Source organism: Anguilla anguilla, chromosome 6 (genome assembly GCF_013347855.1).
Source record: "Anguilla anguilla isolate fAngAng1 chromosome 6, fAngAng1.pri, whole genome shotgun sequence".
NCBI classification, from domain to species: Eukaryota; Metazoa; Chordata; class Actinopteri; order Anguilliformes; family Anguillidae; genus Anguilla; species Anguilla anguilla.
The window spans coordinates 43,900,015-43,921,369 of NC_049206.1; the positions used below are offsets into that span (position 1 = coordinate 43,900,015).

General features: G+C 44.5%; 2 protein-coding genes across 6 annotated transcripts in view; one reads left to right on the top strand and one right to left on the bottom strand.

Moving 5' to 3' along the window:
* The window catches only part of LOC118229489 (inositol-tetrakisphosphate 1-kinase-like), a 30,477-nt gene extending 24,089 nt beyond the window's left edge, over positions 1-6,388 (top strand). For 4 of the 5 annotated variants that reach the window (XM_035421460.1, XM_035421457.1, XM_035421458.1 and 1 more), the window contains exons 9-12: positions 2,619-2,702; positions 2,937-3,004; positions 3,701-3,863; positions 5,441-6,388. In XM_035421460.1, the coding sequence (XP_035277351.1) occupies positions 2,619-2,702; positions 2,937-3,004; positions 3,701-3,863; positions 5,441-5,754 (629 nt within the window). In that variant the 3' untranslated portion in view covers positions 5,755-6,388. The remainder of the gene's footprint in view (positions 1-2,618; positions 2,703-2,936; positions 3,005-3,700; positions 3,864-5,440) is intronic. The other variant, XM_035421461.1, reaches the window with a different exon arrangement.
* Positions 6,389-9,053: 2,665 nt separating this feature from the next.
* Positions 9,054-21,135, bottom strand: LOC118229085 (chromogranin-A-like). The gene is made up of 8 exons (XM_035420772.1): positions 20,862-21,135; positions 20,204-20,253; positions 17,701-17,794; positions 16,122-16,190; positions 15,097-15,189; positions 13,907-14,146; positions 13,012-13,400; positions 9,054-9,679 (listed from the first exon to the last, which is right to left on the bottom strand). Exons 1-8 carry the CDS (start codon positions 20,905-20,907, stop codon positions 9,596-9,598), a joined length of 1,065 nt encoding a protein of 354 aa, XP_035276663.1. The 5' UTR covers positions 20,908-21,135; the 3' UTR covers positions 9,054-9,595.
* Positions 21,136-21,355: the final 220 nt, after the last annotated feature.

Sequence of the window (21,355 nt, forward strand, 5' to 3'; positions counted from 1 at the left end):
AGACCCTGGATCAATCCTCCCCCCCATTCCTGTGTCTGTGTCGGTGTCCCCCTCTCTCTGTTACTCCTGTCTGTCCCTCTGTTATTCCTCTCTCTGTTACTTCTGTCTGTGTCCCCCAGTTATTCCTCTCTCTGTTACTTCTGTCTGTGTCCCCCAGTTATTCCTCTCTCTGTTACTTCTGTCTGTGTCCCCCTGTTATTTCTCTCTCTGTTACTCCTGTCTGTCCCTTTGTTATTTCCCTCTTTGTTTCTCCTGACTGTGTCCCTCTGTCATTCCTCTCCCTGTTACTCCTGTCTGTCCCTCTGTCATTCCTCTCCCTGTTACTCCTGTCTGTGTCCCTCTGTTATTCCTCTCCCTGTTACTCCTGTCTGTCCCTCTGTTATTCCTCTCTCTTTTTCTCCTGTCTGTGTCCCTCTGTTTTTCCTCTCTCTGTTACTCCTGTCTGTGTCCCTGTTATTCCTCTCTCTGTTACTCCTGTCTGGGTCCCTCTGTTTTTCCTCTCTCTTTTTCTCCTGTCTGTGTCCCTTTGTTATTCCTCTCTCTGTTTCTCTTTTGTTCTTGTGTCTGTGTCCCTCTTTTTTTCTTTTTTTATTGTGTCTGTGTCCCTCTGTTACTCTGTGGTACGGCCTGCGTCTGTGACCCTGTGGTACTGATAAGAATGACTCCAGTTGTCTCAGTTACTAATATGATCAATACCTGAAGCGGCAGGTGAAATTAAGTTCTTGAGGTAAGTAATGGTTAGCAGAGAAACAATGAAAATGGGTAGACTCCCCAACCCCAGAGATAGAGAGAGAGGGGGGCTGTTTCTTTCTCAGTCACTCTCTCGCTCTTTCTTTCTCTTTCCCCCTCCCGTTCTCTCTCTCTCCACCCCTCTTTCTGACCAGCTAGTAAGAGTCTCAAAGTCCGAACTCTCCCCTGTGGGTGTGTGCACACATGTGTCACGACGGTTCTTCCCTTCCCTTGTCATAAAAGCAGCATTTGTGTGTGCGCCACGGTATAGGCAAACAGGAGTGGCCTCAGACCGACCCGGTATCACACCGCTCAGTCTCTTCTTCACGAGGCCTGGGGCCGCCTTCTCCGGTCGCCAGATGCATCGGTTGCCGAGGGGTCGGCCCCGGCCCGCCCCGCCCCCGAGACGCTCTCTGTTCGGGCGTTTGCGTAGACACACGCAGAGCGGGCGGGGCCGGGAATCGATGCCCTTTCGAACGGCCTCCCGTCAGCTCTTGAGAAAAGACTGGGCGGAGCCCCGCTCTCGGACTTTGAGAGGGCGCGCGGGTGCGCCTGGCCCGGCGATGTCGTCCCCGAGCGGGGCGCGCCCCGCCCGCGCGACTTGTCTTATCTGTGAGGCCCATAAACGCGCCCTCTGATTTATCGCTCTGTCAGGAGCCGAATGAGGGCTTCGTGCTTGCTCTCTCCGCCCGCGCACCACCAAAGACAAACATTGTGTAACGCGCGCCCCCCCCCCCCCCCCCCCCCCCTCGCTTTCGCAATCCTCTCGGCTCCCGAACCGGCGCATCGCGCTGCAAACGATCGTGCGGTGGCTGGTGGGGAAACCATAGAATTAAGGCCACGGGATATTGTCGCTGGCCTGGTTGTTCTCCCTGACGAGATCCATCCAATTTCTATGGTTTCCGTGGTATGATTTGCTTTCTATGGTATACTCATCCATGCAGTATGAATTGTGAGATCTAGATCTAGATAGATCGTCGGTGGTGTAATGTCGTTCACAGCAAATGTTCCTGGTGATCGATGGAGGGCCAGCGGTGATTTGGCCCATCCTATTGTGTCATCTGGTGAGCAGCTCAATGACCTGGCAGTGCAGGAGGAGAAATGCCCAAAAATGCCAATTCATCCTCCTCCACCCTCCTGTCTGACCTGGGGTCCAGTTCAGGGGATCAAAATGGAAGCTAATATCTGATTGCAATTTATAAATAGTGCTTGTGTTTTGTAGTCAGGAGCCATATGCATATGTTATCAGCTTTTATAAAAGTTCCTTCTTATTTTAGCATAGTTTTTTTTTTCTTTCTAGCTGCTTGGTCTTAATTTTCTTTGTCTCAATGCATGGCATTGTAGGCATTAATATGAGCTGTGAATTGGAGCAATCAAGGCTTTAGACTGATGGAACCAAACTGGTCTCCTCACTCAGGATCATTGGTGATTTTTCCGATGTTGTGATAATGGCTGCCCTCTACTGGCAAAGCTGAGAACAGTAGGACAAGATTGGTTCCGATAGAAATGTTTTTTTCAAGATCAGGCTATAATAAGGACATTGCCACTTAGGACTTGTCAGGCTGCATGAGAGGCTTTGACGGATGGCCTTTGGAAGCCCCTGAATTGTTCTGTCTGTGAGGCAATAGCCAACGGCCAATGGGGATAAATGACACAGGCTTTCATTTTTCCATTCCAAAATGAAACCTATGAAAGTCACTTTTGGGAGTTAACCGAATTGGGAAATTTTCACTTTGTTTTATGTTGGCTTTCAGCAGTCTGCACATTCTGCTGCGTGAGTCTGAATGCAGCGAGCACGCGAGCACGCGAGCATCAGCGTTTTTCAACGCCAAAGCCGGGAACTGGTGGTCGTAAGGCTCAATGAGATGTTTGTCCCTGTTTTTGCCAAGAGTTCTCAGGCACAGGGAGACTCAGCCAATTGGGGAACATGTTCCGGGACGGGAGATACCACACGAGTACCGCAAGAGTCCTGAGTAAGGAACTTTTCCTCTCCGCAAACTGTCCAAGATTCTTGATTAAGCCAATGCACTTTTCTCTTTTAAGGATACTCTATATTTCGGACACGGAGTGCAAACTCGTTGTATCTCAGATTCTTTGTGTTCAGAGGGGAAAAGAAGTTCTGATGAACGTACTCCACTCTACAGTCTTTGTTGTCAGTCAGCACATAAGCTCACCACTGTTGTTGTTTTTTTTGGTTTTTTTTTCAGAGCGAGAAGCGATTTTCTTCAACAGTCATAATGTCTCCAAGCCGGAGTGTTCTTCAGACCTGACCTCTGTAAGTAAATAGTATATTTACTGTGGGGGAGACATAGCTCAGGTGGTAAGACCGATTGTCTGGCAGTCAGAGGGTTGCCGGTTCAAACCCCGCCCTGGGTGTGTCGAAGTGTCCTTGAGCAAGACACCTAACCCCTAACTGCTCTGGCGAATGAGAGGCATCAATTGTAAAGCGCTTTGGATAAAAGTGCTATATAAATGCAGTCCATTTATATATAAAATACAGAATTTTCTATCTACTATAACGACTATACTATATATAAATTGATAGGTGACATTTGTTTATACAATTAAATCCAAAAGTATTGTGTTATATTCGCTCTGATTTCATGTGTTTCTTTAAACAGACAGTGAACTATATTACAACAATGCCATTCAATGAGTCAAGTCCCCCTGTTTCAAGTCAGCATAAGTATTGGGAGAAAGTAAGCGATTTGTAAAAGGAGGACTTGACTCACTGAATGGCATAATTGTGATGTAGTTCAATGTTCGTTAAAAAAAATAAACACAGGAAATAAATGCAGATATTTACTTCATAGCTATTGTTTAATTTGAGATATAAATTTGATAGCTACAGAGGAAAAAACGACCAATTTGACTGTCCCGATACTTGTGCATTTAACTGTTTGTATAACTGTATACATACTGTGTGTGTGTATAACTGTGTGTGTCATTTGTGCCTGTGTGTCCCTTACAGCGAGATAACGTGGAGGGCGTGTTCCAGCTGCCCAGTGATGACGTCATCCGGGAACTTTCCAAGGCCGTGCGTCAGGCTCTCGGCGTGTCCTTGTTCGGTATTGATGTCATCATCAGCAACCAGACGGGCCAGCACGCGGTGATCGACATCAACGCTTTCCCAGGTGTGTGCCTCATTCTGCGGCCACCAGGGGGCCACAGCGGGGCGCCAAAGAATGCACGAGAGGAGATTTCACGCTGACGCTTTCAGGGGCTCGTTCACTAAACACGCCTACGATCGCATTTGAGCATAAACTGCGTAAAAGAACGTTTCCACGAACATTTCGGCATTCATCATTTTTTTTTCTTATCTGTATTTGTTCATGGCTGTTTCATTAGGGTAATCACGTGAACAGGATTGCACATAAAATTTACAAACAGCCTGCATTTGTCATCTCATACACCTGGGATATGCACAAAAATAGGAGGTCTGCACATAAATCCCATATTGGTTTTTTGTAGGAACATTTTTAAGACCAAACGTAAGAATAATTTAAGAAAAGTTTTGTGAATGAGGTGCAATGTGTGGAAGGCATCCAGGAGCTAGTGGGGCTTTATGTCCATCATAACAGGAGTGTCTATGGTGGGTTTGTTCGATAGAAATGCAGCTCAGACCATAAGGCGGCAGTATGGAGCCACCAGAGCTGAACTGAGCGGAGCTATGAGGTCATGCTTTTGGGAAGCATCGAACAACAGAGTATCATATGACCTGTCTTCCTGAGCTGTTAATTTAATCCTCCCCTATCTCCTGTACTCACAGTTTACATACTATTTCTTTTTTTCTTGCCAAGATAGATAAACACTTGGACGAGCACTTAAGCACTTAAAGGCAAATTACTGAGGCTTTTACAATGGAGAAGCTTATTTAGACAATTAGCATAAATATCTGTCGGCACAGAAGACTAGAAGAGGTGCTCTTGATGTTTAAGCAGCATTCCTACGATACAGTGAATATCGCTGCCATTTCATGCTTGTGAGATGTGACCAGGAATGGGGGATAGAGTGTATTTGACCGTTTGGTCCAAGCCATGGAAAATTTAGCATGGACTCCCTGTGGACTCCCTGTGGTGATGTCACCATCAGAAGGTTTGAGCAGGGCCACGCTCAGTATACCCAGAGGCTATCCACGTAGCCCCTCCCCCAGCGCATCGCCGTGGAAATCCAGGGTGCTCCCTGGGGGGGGGGGGGGGGGGGCTCTCTGTTTGCTCACTGGCACAGGGAAAGGCCCCTCTGCAGCATTAGCATGCAGCAGCACAGCTTTAAACAGGAGCCTACTCTCATTTTAGTTCACCTGTCTGTGGTTACCCAGCATGCACTGCTCAGATGAGTCACCCCATTTCATGGAATGTCATCATATAAAATTTATGCTGCTTATTTGCCTAGCAGGTACCCTGAACCAGATTGGTTTACAAAACTTATATTTCATTTATACAGCTGTGTGGTTGTTAGAGCAGTTTAGGGTTATGTTCAATAGTATATAAAATATTCAAATGAGAGCTTGTTAACCAACATTTCCATTAAGCACTTCAGGTTAAATTTACTCATAAGCAGCTTGGACAAGCTGACATCGTTCTTGTCGGTTGGGTATAATTTGTGCAAATGAAATGTTACCTGTTTGTTTGCGTTTGTTTTATTTTATGATATGACATCATTCTGCTCCTCCTATTCCTAACGTGTGACTCTGCCTTCTCATTGTCTCCAGGTTATGAGGGAGTCCCCGAGTTCTTCACCGACCTCTTGAACCACATCACCAGTTTACTGCAGGACCCGGTGCCCGAGAGCGCCCCCACCCAGCAGCACAGGGACAGTGAGGCGGGCCAGACCCCTGCCACTGCGGTGCCAAGTGCCGGGCACCAGGACTCCAGCGGCATTCTGGGTAAAGATGGAGCCCGGACGGTGGAGAACGAGCCAGCGAAAAAGGCCCAGGGCCAGAGGAGAGGCTGCAACTCCGCCCTGTCCGCCAACTTCCAGCCGCATTGCCTGTGTCCCAGAGCAACCAAGGCCTCCTCCCAGTGACAAACACTGGACTCCTCCCCTTCACTGCCTGTGTCCCAGAGCAACCAAGGCCTCCTCCCAGTGACAAACACTGGACTCCTCCCCCTCACTGCCTGTGTCCCAGAGCAACCAAGGCCTCCTCCCAGTGACAAACACTGGACTCCTCCCCCTCACTGCCTGTGTCCCAGAGCAACCAAGGCCTCCTCCCAGTGACAAACACTAGACTCCTCCCCCAAACGTCCTGGCCACACCCCAGACTAATAACAGCTAATATGTCCTTAACCAGACAAAACTTTCCAAGGATGAGGAAGGCGAAGAAGACGGAGAGTAGATTCTGGCTTCTTATTTCTCACTGTCTTTTGATTTTTATTCGGTTTTGTGGCGATGCGGCAGAACTTTGGGATCTCGGTGAAGCTTTGTTATTGTTTTCTTCATATTCTTCTGGTACGAGTGAAAATGCGTGTGTGTGTGTGTGTGTGTGTGTGTGTGTCTGTCTGTATTGGGGGACGTGGGGCTGTTGCGTAGACAGCAGGAGGTCTTGGCGCATCCGGAAAGAGACCACACAAAGGGACAGCATGTCCACTGAGACGCAGAAGGCTCACCACGTCTCTCTCCTGTCGTGTGCGAAAACTTTACCTAACCCCCCCCCCCCCCCCCCCCCCCCCCCCCCCCCGCCCCCCGATGGCCACACTTCTCTGTGGGTGGGTGCGTGTGGGCGTGCATATATGAGGGAGAGGTTGTTTTTGTGCTTGTCTTGTTATTTGAGAGAACAATGCTCAAACTGCCACTGGTTGTCTCCGGAAAATTCCACAGCAGGCGCCTAAACTCGTCAGCAGACAGACTGTCCCCGAACCACCTGCCTCAATTTATTCAGAGCAGTGATTTATGAGTGCAGATGACTGTAAACTGCTCCTCTCTGATTTGTAAATCATTTCAGTTGGGGGGGAAAAACTGAAAAACAAATGTATTTAATGTTATTGAAAGTAATATAAAATGCTAATTACATTTTATTGAATCAACTTACATTCCTTCATGTGAGTAGTGTGAACAACATATAGGTATAGAATTATTTAATTTTAGGCAGTTTACTAGCCTGTTTTTTTTTTTCTTTATTTTTTTTTTCTTTAGGCTTATGATTTTTCTTGACAACGTTTTACATAGTGCTGTGGAATTCCTGATTTGACTTTTTGAATCAAATAATGTGATTTGATACTAAAAGAAAAACAATCCATAACAACTTACCAAAAATGTCCTGCACATATGTTTTTTTGTTATTTTGTGTTTGTGTGCAATTGTGTGTCCTGTCCTTGTCACTCTTATATTTAGGGACCATAGAATGCTTCCATAAGACCACCACTAACACTGTCCCAGGACTAAAGAGGAATCCCAGAAAATGTGTCTTCAGATCTGTTCCCCAGCACCCCAATCTCCCTGCAATCCCTGTAACTCAGTATCTCTGACTCTCATACACCCCAATGACCTGTCCTTCTGGACAGAGATGGAGAGTCCAGGGGTCAGAATGTAAAAGTCCTGCGATGTGTTTCTTCCACCCATGACCTCACCCAGCTCATTTTATTTCTACCCTTTGGCTGAATAATTGTGTCAATTGACAAATCCAGATGATTAGAACAAAATACTGGGGAGGAGTTTAACTTTCTGAACCTGGATATCCACTCTGGTTTAAGTATCATTTAATCCCAGAAGTCTGTCTCTTTTTCCCTCTGGTAGGCTTTTCTTTGGTTGGGCATCACAACAAACAAACAGTTCTTCCTTTGAAAACTTGGAACTCTTCAGTTGTATAGATACCTAACTACTAAGAATGGAGAAGATTTTTTTGAATAATATTTTGTATAATTTACATTTGTGCATGCGCCCACAGAGCTTGGGTAAGCACTGGGTAATTGGGAGAGAGGCGTGTTCTCAGGGACGGTTCTCAGAAGAGAGATTGACAGCTCCACACACGTAGAAGCTCTTGTGTTTTCTACTCTTCCATGGCGCATCAAGGGGAACCCCAGTGTCTGACTTGGTCTTTCTCTAACCCCAACAATGCTGTCTATAGTGCTTGTAGCCTTTAGCGCCTGGATGTTTACATACCTTCACGCATATATAATTTCATATATATGTTTTTTTTGCATTCGTTCTTGAGGAAAATCTAACCTTTTTTTAATGATTTGAATAAACCTGGGAAAAAATAAAATATAGAATATGAAGTTGACTTTTGAGGATGATTTTAAATGAGTAATGTGAGTTGATTCTAGTTTGAAAACCATCATGGCTACAGAGTAGGTTTCCTGTCTCCATCTGAGAAAACAAAATGGCACGCTGACTTTGAGCTGTCTTGTGTTCTTCGTCTGAAAAAGAGGAAGTGTAGCTGAAGCAGCCGGTGTACCTCATGCTCTTCTGCCGGTCCTTTATTACAGCTTACTGACTGTGCTAAAATGGCGGGTGGCGCTAATTTCTGTGCTGCTTTAGTATTGCGTTCAGAGTAGTTTGGGGGTAATGGTGATGTTTGCGTGTAGCGATGATCCTCATCATATCAGATCAGATGTTTAGAGCCTGGCCTTGATACACAGCAAGGCGCTTGTGGAGATGTTACAAAATATGAATCATGCCAGTGAGCAGCATTTATTAACTTTGTTTTTAGCACATCAAGGATCTTAGAATGTGTTTTCTTCTGATATTCTGTGGATGTAGCGTGGTTTATTTTTATCTGGGGCTCCAGGAAGAGACGCCCGTAGGCATCGCTCCCGACCTGCCAAGACGCCGCATTTTGGATTCTGGTGATGTCAGTTCTTTTTCTTTCATGTCCGTTGGAAACCGTGGAAACAGTTGCCCCTTTCCGGAAGGAATGTGCAAAACATCTTATTTACATCACCCCGCTCTCCTGAAATGGGTCAGCGTCTCTTCAGCATTATGCCAGCCTCTGCCAAGGAAAAAAGAAATAACCCCCCCCCCCCCCCATGCAAACAACATCTGTAGCGGGGGGGGGGGGGGACTGCTGCTTGAGTGTGCTTTAACCGGCTAACTATTGGTAGCCCCATGCATTTCACAAACTCCAGTGATTCTAGAGTAACTGGCCATCTGGCTTTTGTTTAAATTAAAAAAATGAAACAAACATGATCGTAATCAGTCGAAATTTTACTGGGGAATCGTAGTCGACAGGCGATACCACGCGACTGGACAGGATATTCACCTGTAAAATGATAAGGGCTAGTAACCCTGACAACAGGGTTTCACACTACACCGTTTGTTCAATGTGGCAACGCATATGCTACATTCTGTACCAGAGTACATTTTAAACACACACGCACACGGAGCAATCTCCAGACAAATCCATCCAGTTTATTCATTTTTTTTAGATAAATTCCATACAGCATTTAATTTCTGAAATCACTCATCTGTTACAAATTTCTTATTTATTGCATGTGTCTCATAGAACAATAATGGTCTTAAGTTCCAGTTTTATAATAAAGTGTAGTAGATTAGAAAGAACACATCATTTGAAACATATGCCATTTCACACACAATACACACTCCTCCATCACTCATTACCAATTAAAAGAATCGATGTGACGTTTTTATCTTTATCATTATTACTTCAGTTTTTTTTAGACTGGTGAAAATATGAGAAGCAGGAACAATGCCGTGAAGCACTAGCATAGTGAGAAGAAAGAGGAGGGTCAAAAAGGGGTTTAGCCTATCGGGGTAGGGCCGATGAAAAGAGGGTAGAAAAGGGATATGGTGGAAGGGGCGGCCAGGAACAGTACCATGAACCAGTGCTTTTTCGGGATTGGGGACTATGAGAGAGGGCTGTGTGGCCAGCGAGCCTGAACGCCTGTGGGGGGGGGGGCAGGGAGAGCGCTCAGCCCCTCCTCAACTCATGGAGCTTCTGGGCCATGCTCTCCAGCTCGGACTCAATGGCTGCCAGACTCTCGACCTCATGATCCTACAGGGAGGGAGGGAGGGAGGGGGAGAGAGAGAGAGAGAGCTCTTTATTCAACAGCACTGTTGTACTTTAGAATAATACAGAATGCCAAATATAAGGCAAATATAAATGATATACAGCAAATTTTTTCTGATGAAAAACACGAATTCCAGAATGCTCTGAAGCACTGCAGCCATTGATCGAGCCCCATTTTTCCCTTCTAAAATGCAGCCTCCTAGACGAGACACCTGGGCTTTTTAAAGTAGATTTAGAGACTCCTGGGGGTTTATAACAAGATTTACGACCGGAAGATGGAAGGTTCTAATCCCAGTAGCCGGCTGTGCCCTTCAGCACAAAAACTAATAGAATTTTTACAATGCAAAATAACTCTGGTACACCAACTGTATAAGGACAAAAGTGTCAAACACTAATTTCACTTGATTAAAATGACTTGCTACTTTTCTCATTATAATAATGATAATTATTATTATTATTATTATTATTATTATTATTATTATTATTATTATTACAATTAGACATCAAGAAGACAAGAAGAACATCAGGGGGGAACCTGGGGAGGGATTTCAGTGGTGCTATAGCGTGTGAGAGAGGAGGGAGAGAGCTAGAGACTCTGGCTCCTGGGAAACTAAGCACCTAGCAGCTGGGGAAGGGTGGGGGTGGGGGGGCAGGTTTGTTGCTGTGCTGTAGGGGAAACGAGACCATGGGGACCCAGGGAAGCCACACATACATACACGCACACACACACACGCACGCATGCACATACACACACACACACGCACGTCACCTGCTTACTCCTCATTGGGCCAGACAGAGACTTCCCAGCTGCCCCTCTGTGAGCGAACTCTGAGAATCAGCTCCGCTGTGGTTTGAGCCAGACCAGAGGTTCTCACTGCGCATCCAGGATTCAGGGGCTTAGGTGAGCTCTGGTCTTATTTGCTAATCCGAACACAATCCCCAGTGATGGGATGGGAACAGGACTCACTGTACCCTGAAACCTGTAACCCCTGTGGACTGTGGAATATGTAAAACCTACAGAGCTTGTGGTTTGGCATCAGATTTCAGCGGAGTGTTTGTTGCTAGCTAGCTAGCTAGCTAGCTGCTGCAATGTCAGAGGCAAGAAAACCCAGCTACAGCGACGCAAAAAGACAAGCCAGCAGGGCTTGTCAAAGAACTAGAGTTAACCTTTGATTGTAAACACAGGACCACAGCAAGGCTGCACAGTATGCCTTTAACACTGTACTCTGGACTGACATCTTTTTCGAGCTATTAATACAGCTTTTTAACGACAGAGGGTGGTGTGGTTATTTTTCTTGTCTGGTATCCTAAAGGTTACAGGTGGTAAGGTGTACTCTTGAGTGAGGTTGCTTCTGGGAATATCCAGCGGAATAGTGTGTGACAGTGTGAACTACTGTATGTAAACGGAGAGCCAAAGATTACAACGTAATATAATGCAAGGATCATGTAAAATACCTGGATTTGGTCTATACCAAGGGTTCACAAACGGCACAATCTCGGGGAATCCTTACAAAATGACAAAACATATGTATCCTTTGATGGTTATTATATTAATATATTTTACAAATCATGCATTCTCAACATTTAAAATGAACCATTACGGGTTTCATCAATTTAAATTTTGTGATTATTAAACATTTGAGTCCTTTTTAATACGGATCCATACAGATGTGTCATATGCAGATCCAGGAAATCGTCCATGACATCACAATTCAGTCATGCTTCCATGTAACGTATGTGTCAAGCAGCCACTCGCTGCTGCGTGTAGTGTGCATTTCATAAAGGTGTCAAACGTTACCAGTTTTATCGAGCCAGTTGTCCTCAGCCACAAAGCCCCCATCATTTACAGAGGCCTTGGGCCTTCAGCTGTGCTCATTTCCTAGATATGAGGATCGATCTTTCTGATAGCGGGCTTATTACCACCGTAATAAATTTGTATCAAAAGGAAACAGACTGCAATATATTTCTTCCTGTTCAGCAGAGCCCACCCTCGAGAACCGGGACCAAAACAATGCCGGCCCAGTCGGTTTTACAGATGTAGACACATATATGCCACTCCACTGAGGATTGCATTGGAAAAGCTATTGCTGTGAAACATTATGCTGTGAAACAAAGATTTCAAGAAGGAGATTATCCCTCACATCGTGTAGAAGATGCCTTTAATTCGGCTCTCTCTCTAAAACATTTCAGGATTTTAAGAGTTAAAACGATTAAATCTCTTTCAATGTCAGACATTTCCACCCTAACTCCTTCTTAATCATGTATTATAAAACATATTGTACTAAAACATTGGCGTCTACTTTTCAGACTGTATATAGGTCAAAAATGTAAAGATCCCCCTCCTTTTGTTTACATGATCTAATAAATAAACTGGTGCATGTTAACTGCCATGGTGGAAATTGGGCTTAACGCAATAACTCTATTAAAACCTCAGACATCCTTGGTCTGGTTAAAAAAAATTTCTATGAAAGGTTTTATTACTTTTAATTAAAAAAAAATGTTATTCATATTCAAGTGCCATGGTAATAAAATCTAGGTTGGTACTACTTGAAGTCATAAGCAAGGAATTAGTGAACACAAGAGCAGCATTAGATGCAAAAATGTCATTTCAATGAATGCTCCTCTTCTATTCCATTTTTTGAGTATAGAGGCTGTTTGCCTACAAAGAGGGGGTAATTTTGAAAAAAACCTCTGTCAGAGAGAATTGTTTTGGATTTTTTCACTCTTGACACTCTACAGCCCAGAGGTCTCAGTGATTAATTTTGCGTGAAAGTGGTGGTGAAATCTATTTTTTATTTTTGTTATGGTACTTTTGTCTATGCCTGATATCCCTTTCAGGTCATCCAGTTGTCTGTCAAGACGCTTTTCTTTTTATAAGTGTTCATTTTTGGTGTTTTCTGTTGTTTATGTATGGGTTATTGAAAGGTGAATGTATTTGTCTTTCGTATAAATGTGAACCACCTTGAAATGAAAAGCGAAAAGAAAAAAGAAAAAAGTGACTCAATATGAAGCCGGCTGCCACAGCTGTTATGACTAATGACTCATTAGTCGTGAGTGACCTTCTCCTCACAGGGAGGATTAGCAATAATCGTTTTGTGCACCTGTGTATTTATATGCTCTGACGAAGGTCTTTGCCCAAAATCTCAGCACTTCCAATACACTGTTGTCCTTTTGGAACATGTTGTTTTGCCTCCAGCAAAACAATATTTTTCCTGAACTTTTGTAAGTGCTGCTGCTTTTACTGCTCTTTTCTGCTAGGCTTTGGAATGTAAGGATTTGAGAACCTGGGAATAGGAGTGCCCAGGGGGCACACCTACCTCCGTCCTGCGGTTGGCGCTGCCCTCCTCCGTCTCCCTGCGCGCCATCATCTGGAGCTCCAGCGCCTCCGGGCTCCTGCGCGCCTCCTCCTCCTCCTCCCTCCCACCGTTGTCCTCCTCCTCCTTGGAGTGGTGGGGGATTCCCTCTGTGGCCCCGCCCCCCACCGGCTCCCCTTCGGCCTGTTTCCGGGACGACGGCCCCTCCGAGAGCTCGTCCGTCTCTCCCCGGTTCTCGGGCTCCCTCTCCTCTTCCTCTTCCTCCTCCTTTCTCTTCTCCGGTCTGTCAAAATCCCTCCTCTCCTCCGTTGTCTTCTGCACCCCCTCGGACCCTGGCTCCTCCTCCGGTGACTTCACCTCTGCTGGGATCTTAGCCGGCTCAGTCTCGCCCCCTGTGGGAAAAAGGTGTAAATGTGATGTCACCCCTCTCTTTATCCGGGAAATTCTCCATGGAAACTGATCCCTATAGACGGAATTCTCCCCTGCCAGCCAGAGTGTTTTCCTCAACATTTATTTTTTTATCTAGGAAAGGTGGCTATGTCTCATGCCCCGCCTTTATTTTATACTTGCCTCTAGCCACGCCCTTCTCCTACACCTACACTTAAAACCACAATTATTCCACATCTACCTGAACCTGTTCCCTCCAAAACCCAAAACAATCTAGTGCCCTGTAGTGATTGGATTGGTACACTTCATGAACCACCACATGCAGTCCATTGTATGCTGCAACCATGGACTCTCAGTCAAACTTAATCCATGAATGGTTGAGTCCTGACTTCTGAAATGAACATTCTAATGCTGATGTAACAATCACTAATGGTAATTGAAAGCAATGTAGTTCAAGAACTTAGAATTTTGAAGAAAAAAAACAACACTTCAAAGTGTTACATTGTCTTACCACTTTTAACTTGTACGTCATCCACCTCATCTCTGTCGCTCCCATCTTCTTTTTTCTCTGCGTCACCCTCTAAGTTGGCTCGTGTCACCTTGTCTTCATTTAAAGAGTTGGAGATGCGTTTGTCAGGCTCCGCTTCCTGCGATTTTCCCTCATTCACCATACTGTCGTCCTCACTTTCTCTCTTTTCAGGCATGGCGGCCTTCTCTCCCGGTCTTTCCAGGAAGGCCAACATGGACCGATCTGTGGAGGGGGAGTTATCAGCATAGAGTAACGGAACTGAGAGATTCTGGAAATAGCACAGTACCACCCTCCAGCCTCCACCCCTCCTCCCCCCCCCCCCCCCCACCACATCCATCCCTCGTGCTCCCACAGGAGGTAATCAGCTCCCGCTTCACACAAACTCAAAAAATTCTTGCTGAGGTTTTTGCTACCATAAGCATTCAAGAGCATATAGGGTCCTTTGAGGTAAGACTAGCTGGTGGTAAACAGAACAGTAAAGTTATTTTAGTGCAGGGTGGAACAGGGAAGAAGGAGTGTGCGGTCAAACTGTGCTCACTGCTTCTATCCATTTGATTCTACATACATTTAATCTCGCTTTGGAACACTCAGTAGAAATGGAAAAGCAGAGAGGTTTTACGTCCCCAAGATTTCTGATCCCTTCAAAACACAAAAAGTTGGTCGATGACATCATTTTTCCAACCGTGGTTTGGATTCCATTGCAGATCACACACTGATATTCTCGAGCCAAGCCACCAGCTCCACAGATTGGTCCACAGATGGACTTGACAGACAGGAGCTAGGATTCTATCACTATTTGCAACAGGAGTTCTGACACTCACACAAACACACACACACACACACACACAGAGCCACATATACTCACACAAACATACACACATACACCCACACACAGTCACACACACCCACTCACACAAACACACACACGCACATACAGTCACAGTCACATGCACTCACACAAACACACGCACACAGTCACATATAATCACACAAACACACATACACACACACAAACACACACGCATTCACACAGTCACAGTCACATATAATCACACAAACACACATACACACACAAACACACACGCACTCACACAGTCACAGTCACATACACTCACACAAACACAAACACAGACATGCAGTCACATAAACACACAAACACTTTGTAGTCCTACCTGGTGAATCCTTAAGGGCTGTAGATCCCCCAAGCCTGTCTGTCACATCAGCAGCCCCGCCTTCATCCGGATTCAGGGCTCTCTCATTGGCTCCTGACAAGTAGGCAAACAAAAAACAAACATAAGATTTCTAACTGAATAACACACACACACATGCACACACACACACACACACACTTTATCATTGTTCAGGCATTTGTTATCTTTCCTGCTAAGTTCATCGATTGAGTCCCATATATCCAAAACAGCTAAAAAGCTCCATGGATTTCTATCGATTCATACACTGAGAAAGAATGTTGCTGCCCTTCAGAGAGAATGACCCCCATTCACACACACACACACACACACACGCAGGGTATAGGCACACACAAATGTGTAATACCTGACAAGCATATATCAAAATTACCTGTTTAACCTTATGAAAACCTCAAGAAAAATGCAATTGGATCTCTGAAATACCATACATGCAAACACACACATACACACAATGGCATCTCCGCACACACCAATATATGCAATGATAGATACAGTAAAGAAGAAATCTCAGTTTGGGAATTCCTGCACACAAAACCTCAGTCAACACAAAATAAGAGACCACTGACAGAGAAAACAAAGACATTTTACTTGAAAGTCAGCTTAAAATCATGAACAACCATACACCAGTGATATTGTTGAGCATACATTAAAGCCTTAATATTAAAACCTTAATTGTCTTCAATATGTACAATGACTGAGACAGTTCAGAGGATTTGCATCTTTACCCTGTACCTAATTGACAGGTATCAACTGATGACATACCGGATTGAAGCCACACCTTCCTTTTTGTCCTCCCTTCATTTTGTCATGACTCTTCCCTACTGAAAACTATTTATTAGTGTACCGCTTCTACAAAAAACTGTGTCTTCTGCCCTTCTGAAGTTGTACACAATTGTACTCAAAATTCACAGAATCACCACACACAGCACACAATATCATCACACACAGCAAAAGGGTTAAAGGTCAAAAGTTAGAAGTTAGGCCCTCACCTTGTAAGGCAATATCTTGCAGCTCCTTGAGGAAGTTCTGCCTCCGGAGTATGGAGATGAGTCTCGTGTCTGAAAAACGCACACATTCACAAACACACACGCATATAAACACACGGACATGTATGGACATAGGCACACACACACACACACATATACACACACACACATATACACAAATATATGTAGAAATACACATGTATACACACACAAACATGTATAGACATTGACACACATGCACACGCACACACACATGTACACAAATATATGTAGAAATACACATGCATACACACAAAAATATGTATAGACATTAACACGCACACGCACACAGATATTCACAAATTTATTTAGACATACGCATACACACAAAAACATGTATAGACATTAAAACACACACGCACACACACACACACACATACATACACAAATTTATGTAGACATACACACGTACACATACAAAGACATGTATAGACATTTACACAGTCAAACACACACACACACACACACACACACACACAGAACTATTATCACACTGCCTAACAAAAGCTCCACGGGGCTCATTTCTCACGGACTGTCATTCACGGCGCGCTCAGCACTTCGGCTCGCTCTCTCCGAGTTAATTGCCCCGAAATTTACGGCGAGCTGCCGACAGCTCGAACGCCGCTCGGCCAATTAATCAGCGGGGTTCGGTGGAGCGGGTAGCGCCCTAGCGCCCCGCCCCGCCCTTTCCTTTCTGCTGACCCGGTGAGAGCACATCTTCCGGGCATCCGTCCCCCCCTGCCAACCACCCAAACTGCTTGCACAGGCCTTTTTTCTGCGCCCCCACCCCCCCCCCCTCCCATTCCCTCCACCCACCCTCCCCCCCCACCCACCCACCCCTCTCTCTCTCTCTCTCCCCTTCCCTCTCCTACCCTCCCTCTCCCTCCGCCTGTCCTCCTTCTCCTTTACCTCATGCTCACTTTTCTTTCCGAACGGTGGTAAATTTCCGGCTTGCCAGCCCAGCTTCTCTAACAAAGCCTGCCTACAAAGGCATTGATTTTTCTTTCGAAGCGAGCACGCGGCAGAGTAAAGGGGAGGATGATTTAATAGTCCCCCAGTCCAATTCTTTTACCTCCAGGCCCCTTTGACTCCTCGTGCCGCAAGGATGTTAATTGCCTTAATATATTAGCTTTACAGCACAGTAAATACAGGCGGGAGCATCAAACAATTAAGAGCACCAAGAGCCGAGTAAATCTCTACATGTGTGGAATGGGTGACAGTGAAGTACAGTGGTTGGAGAACTGGACTTGTGTAACTGAAAGGCCACAGGTTTTCTTCCAATGTGTCGTTCCTATGAGCACTTAAACTAAATTGCTTCAATAAATATCCCACTGTATACATGGATTGTGCGTGAACTCTAAGCTGTATAAGTCACTCTAGGTAAAGGATGTCTGCTAAAGTCCTAGCTAACATCCATCACATGACATTCAGGGCACCATTCAATTTAAGGCAATACATTTAATTTAATCGAATCTTCGCATTTAATTATAAATGTGATGTTGTGGAGGGTGAGACATTGCTCCAGAGAGTGTTGCACCCCTACCTGTCCTGAGCGAGTCCAAGCAGCCCTGGCTGACTGGGATAGGGTTAGGCTTGGACAGCGCATCTGCAATCACCTCCACTATGCACTTCATCACCTGCGGGAACAGACCACAGAGATAGAAGTGGGGTACAACAGCACAAGCCCCATAACCCTTCTCACCCCACCCCACCCCACTCCCCCTCCCCCACTTCCCCAAACACAATCAGAATGCAAACCAAATATTTGGATCAATGTGCAGAGCATACCAATGATTATGAATTCCATTTATGTAATTCCTTTCGCAAACCTTTACAGTTAAGGATGTGAAGTGAAGGTGGCCACTATAATATCAGAGGCATACATACTGTACATTCACAATATTTTGCTGATGCCGGAAAATGAAATAACACCAAAAAAAAAACTAAATGAATATCCATGCCCATACGTCTTGCTACACTGAAATATTCCCATAAATGTTCTCTCCCAAATGTTCTGCATTTGCAGTGAGTGGGTACTTGTGCTTTTCAGGCATCAATCGCCACCAATGCGTAAAATGTGGGCTGTGATCTGGGATGCCTGAGCTCAAATAGAAAAATGGGTAGGTTCAGTATATTCCACCCCACCATTGCCAGCTTCCACAGGCAATGTCTACATAGCAGGTACAGACATAGACAGTATCACACGACCATGTCTCAGCTATTCCTATTGGTTTGGCCATGGATCTCTGTTTCCATCCATCCATTATTTACATCTGCTTATTTCAGGGTCGCAGGGTTGCTGGAGCCTATCCCAGCGTGCATTGGGTGAGAGACAGGAATACACCCAGGACAGGTTGCCAATCTATCGCAGGGAGGTGCTTTACTTTCCACAACAAATTCAGGACAAAGCACATTCCAAAAGGAGGATGGAAAAAAAACTTGTTTGAAGTCGATGTTAATAGTGACATTACAGAAGGTCGCCAGGGAAAATGTCAAAATACTGGATTGTGTTCTTTTTATTTGTCCGCTGTACCAATGGTTTTTGGTATGTGACATGCAGCAGGCAACATGGCCTGAAGATATGCCCAAAGATGGATTATGCAGAGAGAAAACTGAATGAGAGTTGAGTCCACGCGCGGCCCTGAGTGGGGGGAAAATGAGACAGCCACGTACTGTGCACTCCCCTGTGTTTGAGCCATTATTCAAACCAAACCCCTCTGTTGTCTTTCATTTCTCTTCCGAATATTACTGTCCCTCGGTACATTCATCATTTCCTATTCAGACTTTTCAGAATGTAAATGCGTTGAGTGGAGGGTTGTCCTGTGCCAAATTTACAGTGCCTTGCTGTTCTGCTGACCTGAAGACGTTTTTATAGTTTTCACTTTTTTTTACCACTACGGACCGTAGATTGCAAACATTCTTGAACCCATATTGAGATCGATGGCACGTCTGAGTCAATATCACGTCATCATTCGTCATCTGTGTGCTCTTCATGAAATGACCTTCAACGGGAAATCTAGACCCAGAGTATATCTGGCACAGGGATTAAAAACCGTATCTGGAAATCCTCCTCTGTCCTCAATAACCGTTACAATACCTGTTCGTTGTATATTCTGCTGGTCGGGTTCCAAATATTGCAGCCAACATTTACACCCTCGGGAAAAGTATCCAGAAATGACTAATGTTCTGTGCTGTTACACTATATTGAAAAATGTCTTCACAGTCTATTCCCATCTGCCAACAGCTTCATGTTTGCTGAGCCTTAGCCTCAATGTTAGCTTCGCCCCCGGACCTCTGTTTCTGACCCTCTTCGTCACACCTGACCCCTACAGGTGGATGTGCTCGACCACACCGTCATGTGCTGTTCGTAGCGCTTGCTGTGTGCGCAACCTCGGCAACATTAATTTGTTGCTCTGTTGTTCCAAAACTCACCAGCTGTCCCAACAGGAGGCATGCAGGAAGGCGGGTACACGTGGGAGACCAGCTGTCACTAGCCTAGTTTGGTAGCAAGTAGTAGGCCTAGTACAATAACATTTAATCACTTATGGGCAAAACGGCAATGTCAGGGCAAAATACCCTGTGCCTAATTACTTAATTAAAATAGTATTTCAATAACAGCGTTTATTCATTAACAGCTACGCGATGCATTTATTTAAATGATAATAAGGTTCGATAGCCTGCTCTAAAATTAACCCTACTTTCTAAACATATGCCAGTGGCCGTAAAAGCCCATTACTTAATGCACCACAAGATGGTATTTTTTGCTGATCGCGATATTGGCAACCTTTCATCTGCATTTTTCCCGGAATCGTTTTATCATTGGTTGCTCTGTTTCCATACCTTCTACAGTGACTTTAACCAGATGATTCATGACATGACAAGGATGATATCATACTATTAATATTTATGTTATATGGCAATGGCATCATTAAGCGTACTACTACTTATGTTTACTGCGTAGTAGCCAAACATAAAAATGAAATTGTGAAATGTTTTCTGAATAATCTTTCGGAATCTAAAGCGCACGGCTGATGAGAACGGCTTACCTTGACATCCTCGTTCTCAGTATGATGTGAAGATACCGGCAGTGAAAGTACTGCGTGGGGAGAAAGCAAATGTCTCTACTTGATACATTTAAATGATATTACCTTCCAAATATCACAATTTGCAACAGAAGTTTCCAAATTTGAGTGTATAATATTGATGCTGCCAATTTCTATGACAGAACGCATAAACAGCCTAATGATTTGAATTTGCATTATCTGGAAACTATCTAAATATTACATCAATCCTTTCACATTTGTGGGCGATACGCGCGTATTATCTTTGTTTAATAAAACAAGAACCTTTACCAACATATAGTACCCTTAAAAACCAATAACTTTACATTCAGTTCTTTCGCATAGATGCCCCGATTGCAGCCTACATTCAGAATAGTAACATTTCAAAGTTTTCATGAAAACGTAGATGCCTGAGCATGAAATATTAACTTTTAAATGTGTGTTACTTTCAAGTAATTCAATACCCCGTGCATAGAGTTTGATAGGTTCGGAGCGCTGTTTGGCGCTGTCCTTGGTGCTGCATTAGAAGGACAGCTTTAGGGAAACGTGAAACCTTCCTAGGTAGAATCAGAACTCACAATTGAAAGACCGCAAATTTAAACGTCGACGTCTAAGAGTAAAATTTAACTTAATATTGCCTTACCATAATTCACCATTAATGCCAGAAACAAACATCCTCTTGTTATCATTTTTACGAAGCCGTCTCCACCGGTATGTTCTGAAGCGGGGAAAGCCAACGGTGACGTTTCAAGATTTTTCTTCGGTCGTGTGTAAAAACAGTCATTAAATGATGTAAGGTTATATGCATGTAATCAAGTTGTCTTTGTTAATTTTGTAGTGGTAAAGGGCTCGTCCATATCAGCTGCAGCACACTCCCGCTCTGCTGGTGTCTCGTTAACGATTTGATGCAGCATCACCTGCTTTATATGGTGGTTCGCTGAAAAGGAAATGACATCATTGGATGTTTATAAAAATTTTTAAAAACATTCGCCTCCGTACACATTCGTTTAGGCCTATCTATGAGGTAAGCTGTCAATGTGTCAATGAATACAGCTTGGCAATAACCTACATTAGGTCTTATTTAACATGGTAAAGTTAAAAAACAACTAACATTAATTGAGGAATATCATAATTATC

Coding starts and splice junctions, on each gene's coding strand:
- LOC118229085 (XM_035420772.1), bottom strand. CDS start 20,907: ATGATAACAAGAGGATGTTTGTTTCTGGCATTAATGGTGAATTATG. Junction 20,254..20,861: donor GGCATTAATGGTGAATTATG/GTAAGGCAATAT, acceptor CTCCCCACGCAG/TACTTTCACTGCCGGTATCT. Junction 13,401..13,906: donor TGACGTACAAGTTAAAAGTG/GTAAGACAATGT, acceptor TTTTTCCCACAG/GGGGCGAGACTGAGCCGGCT.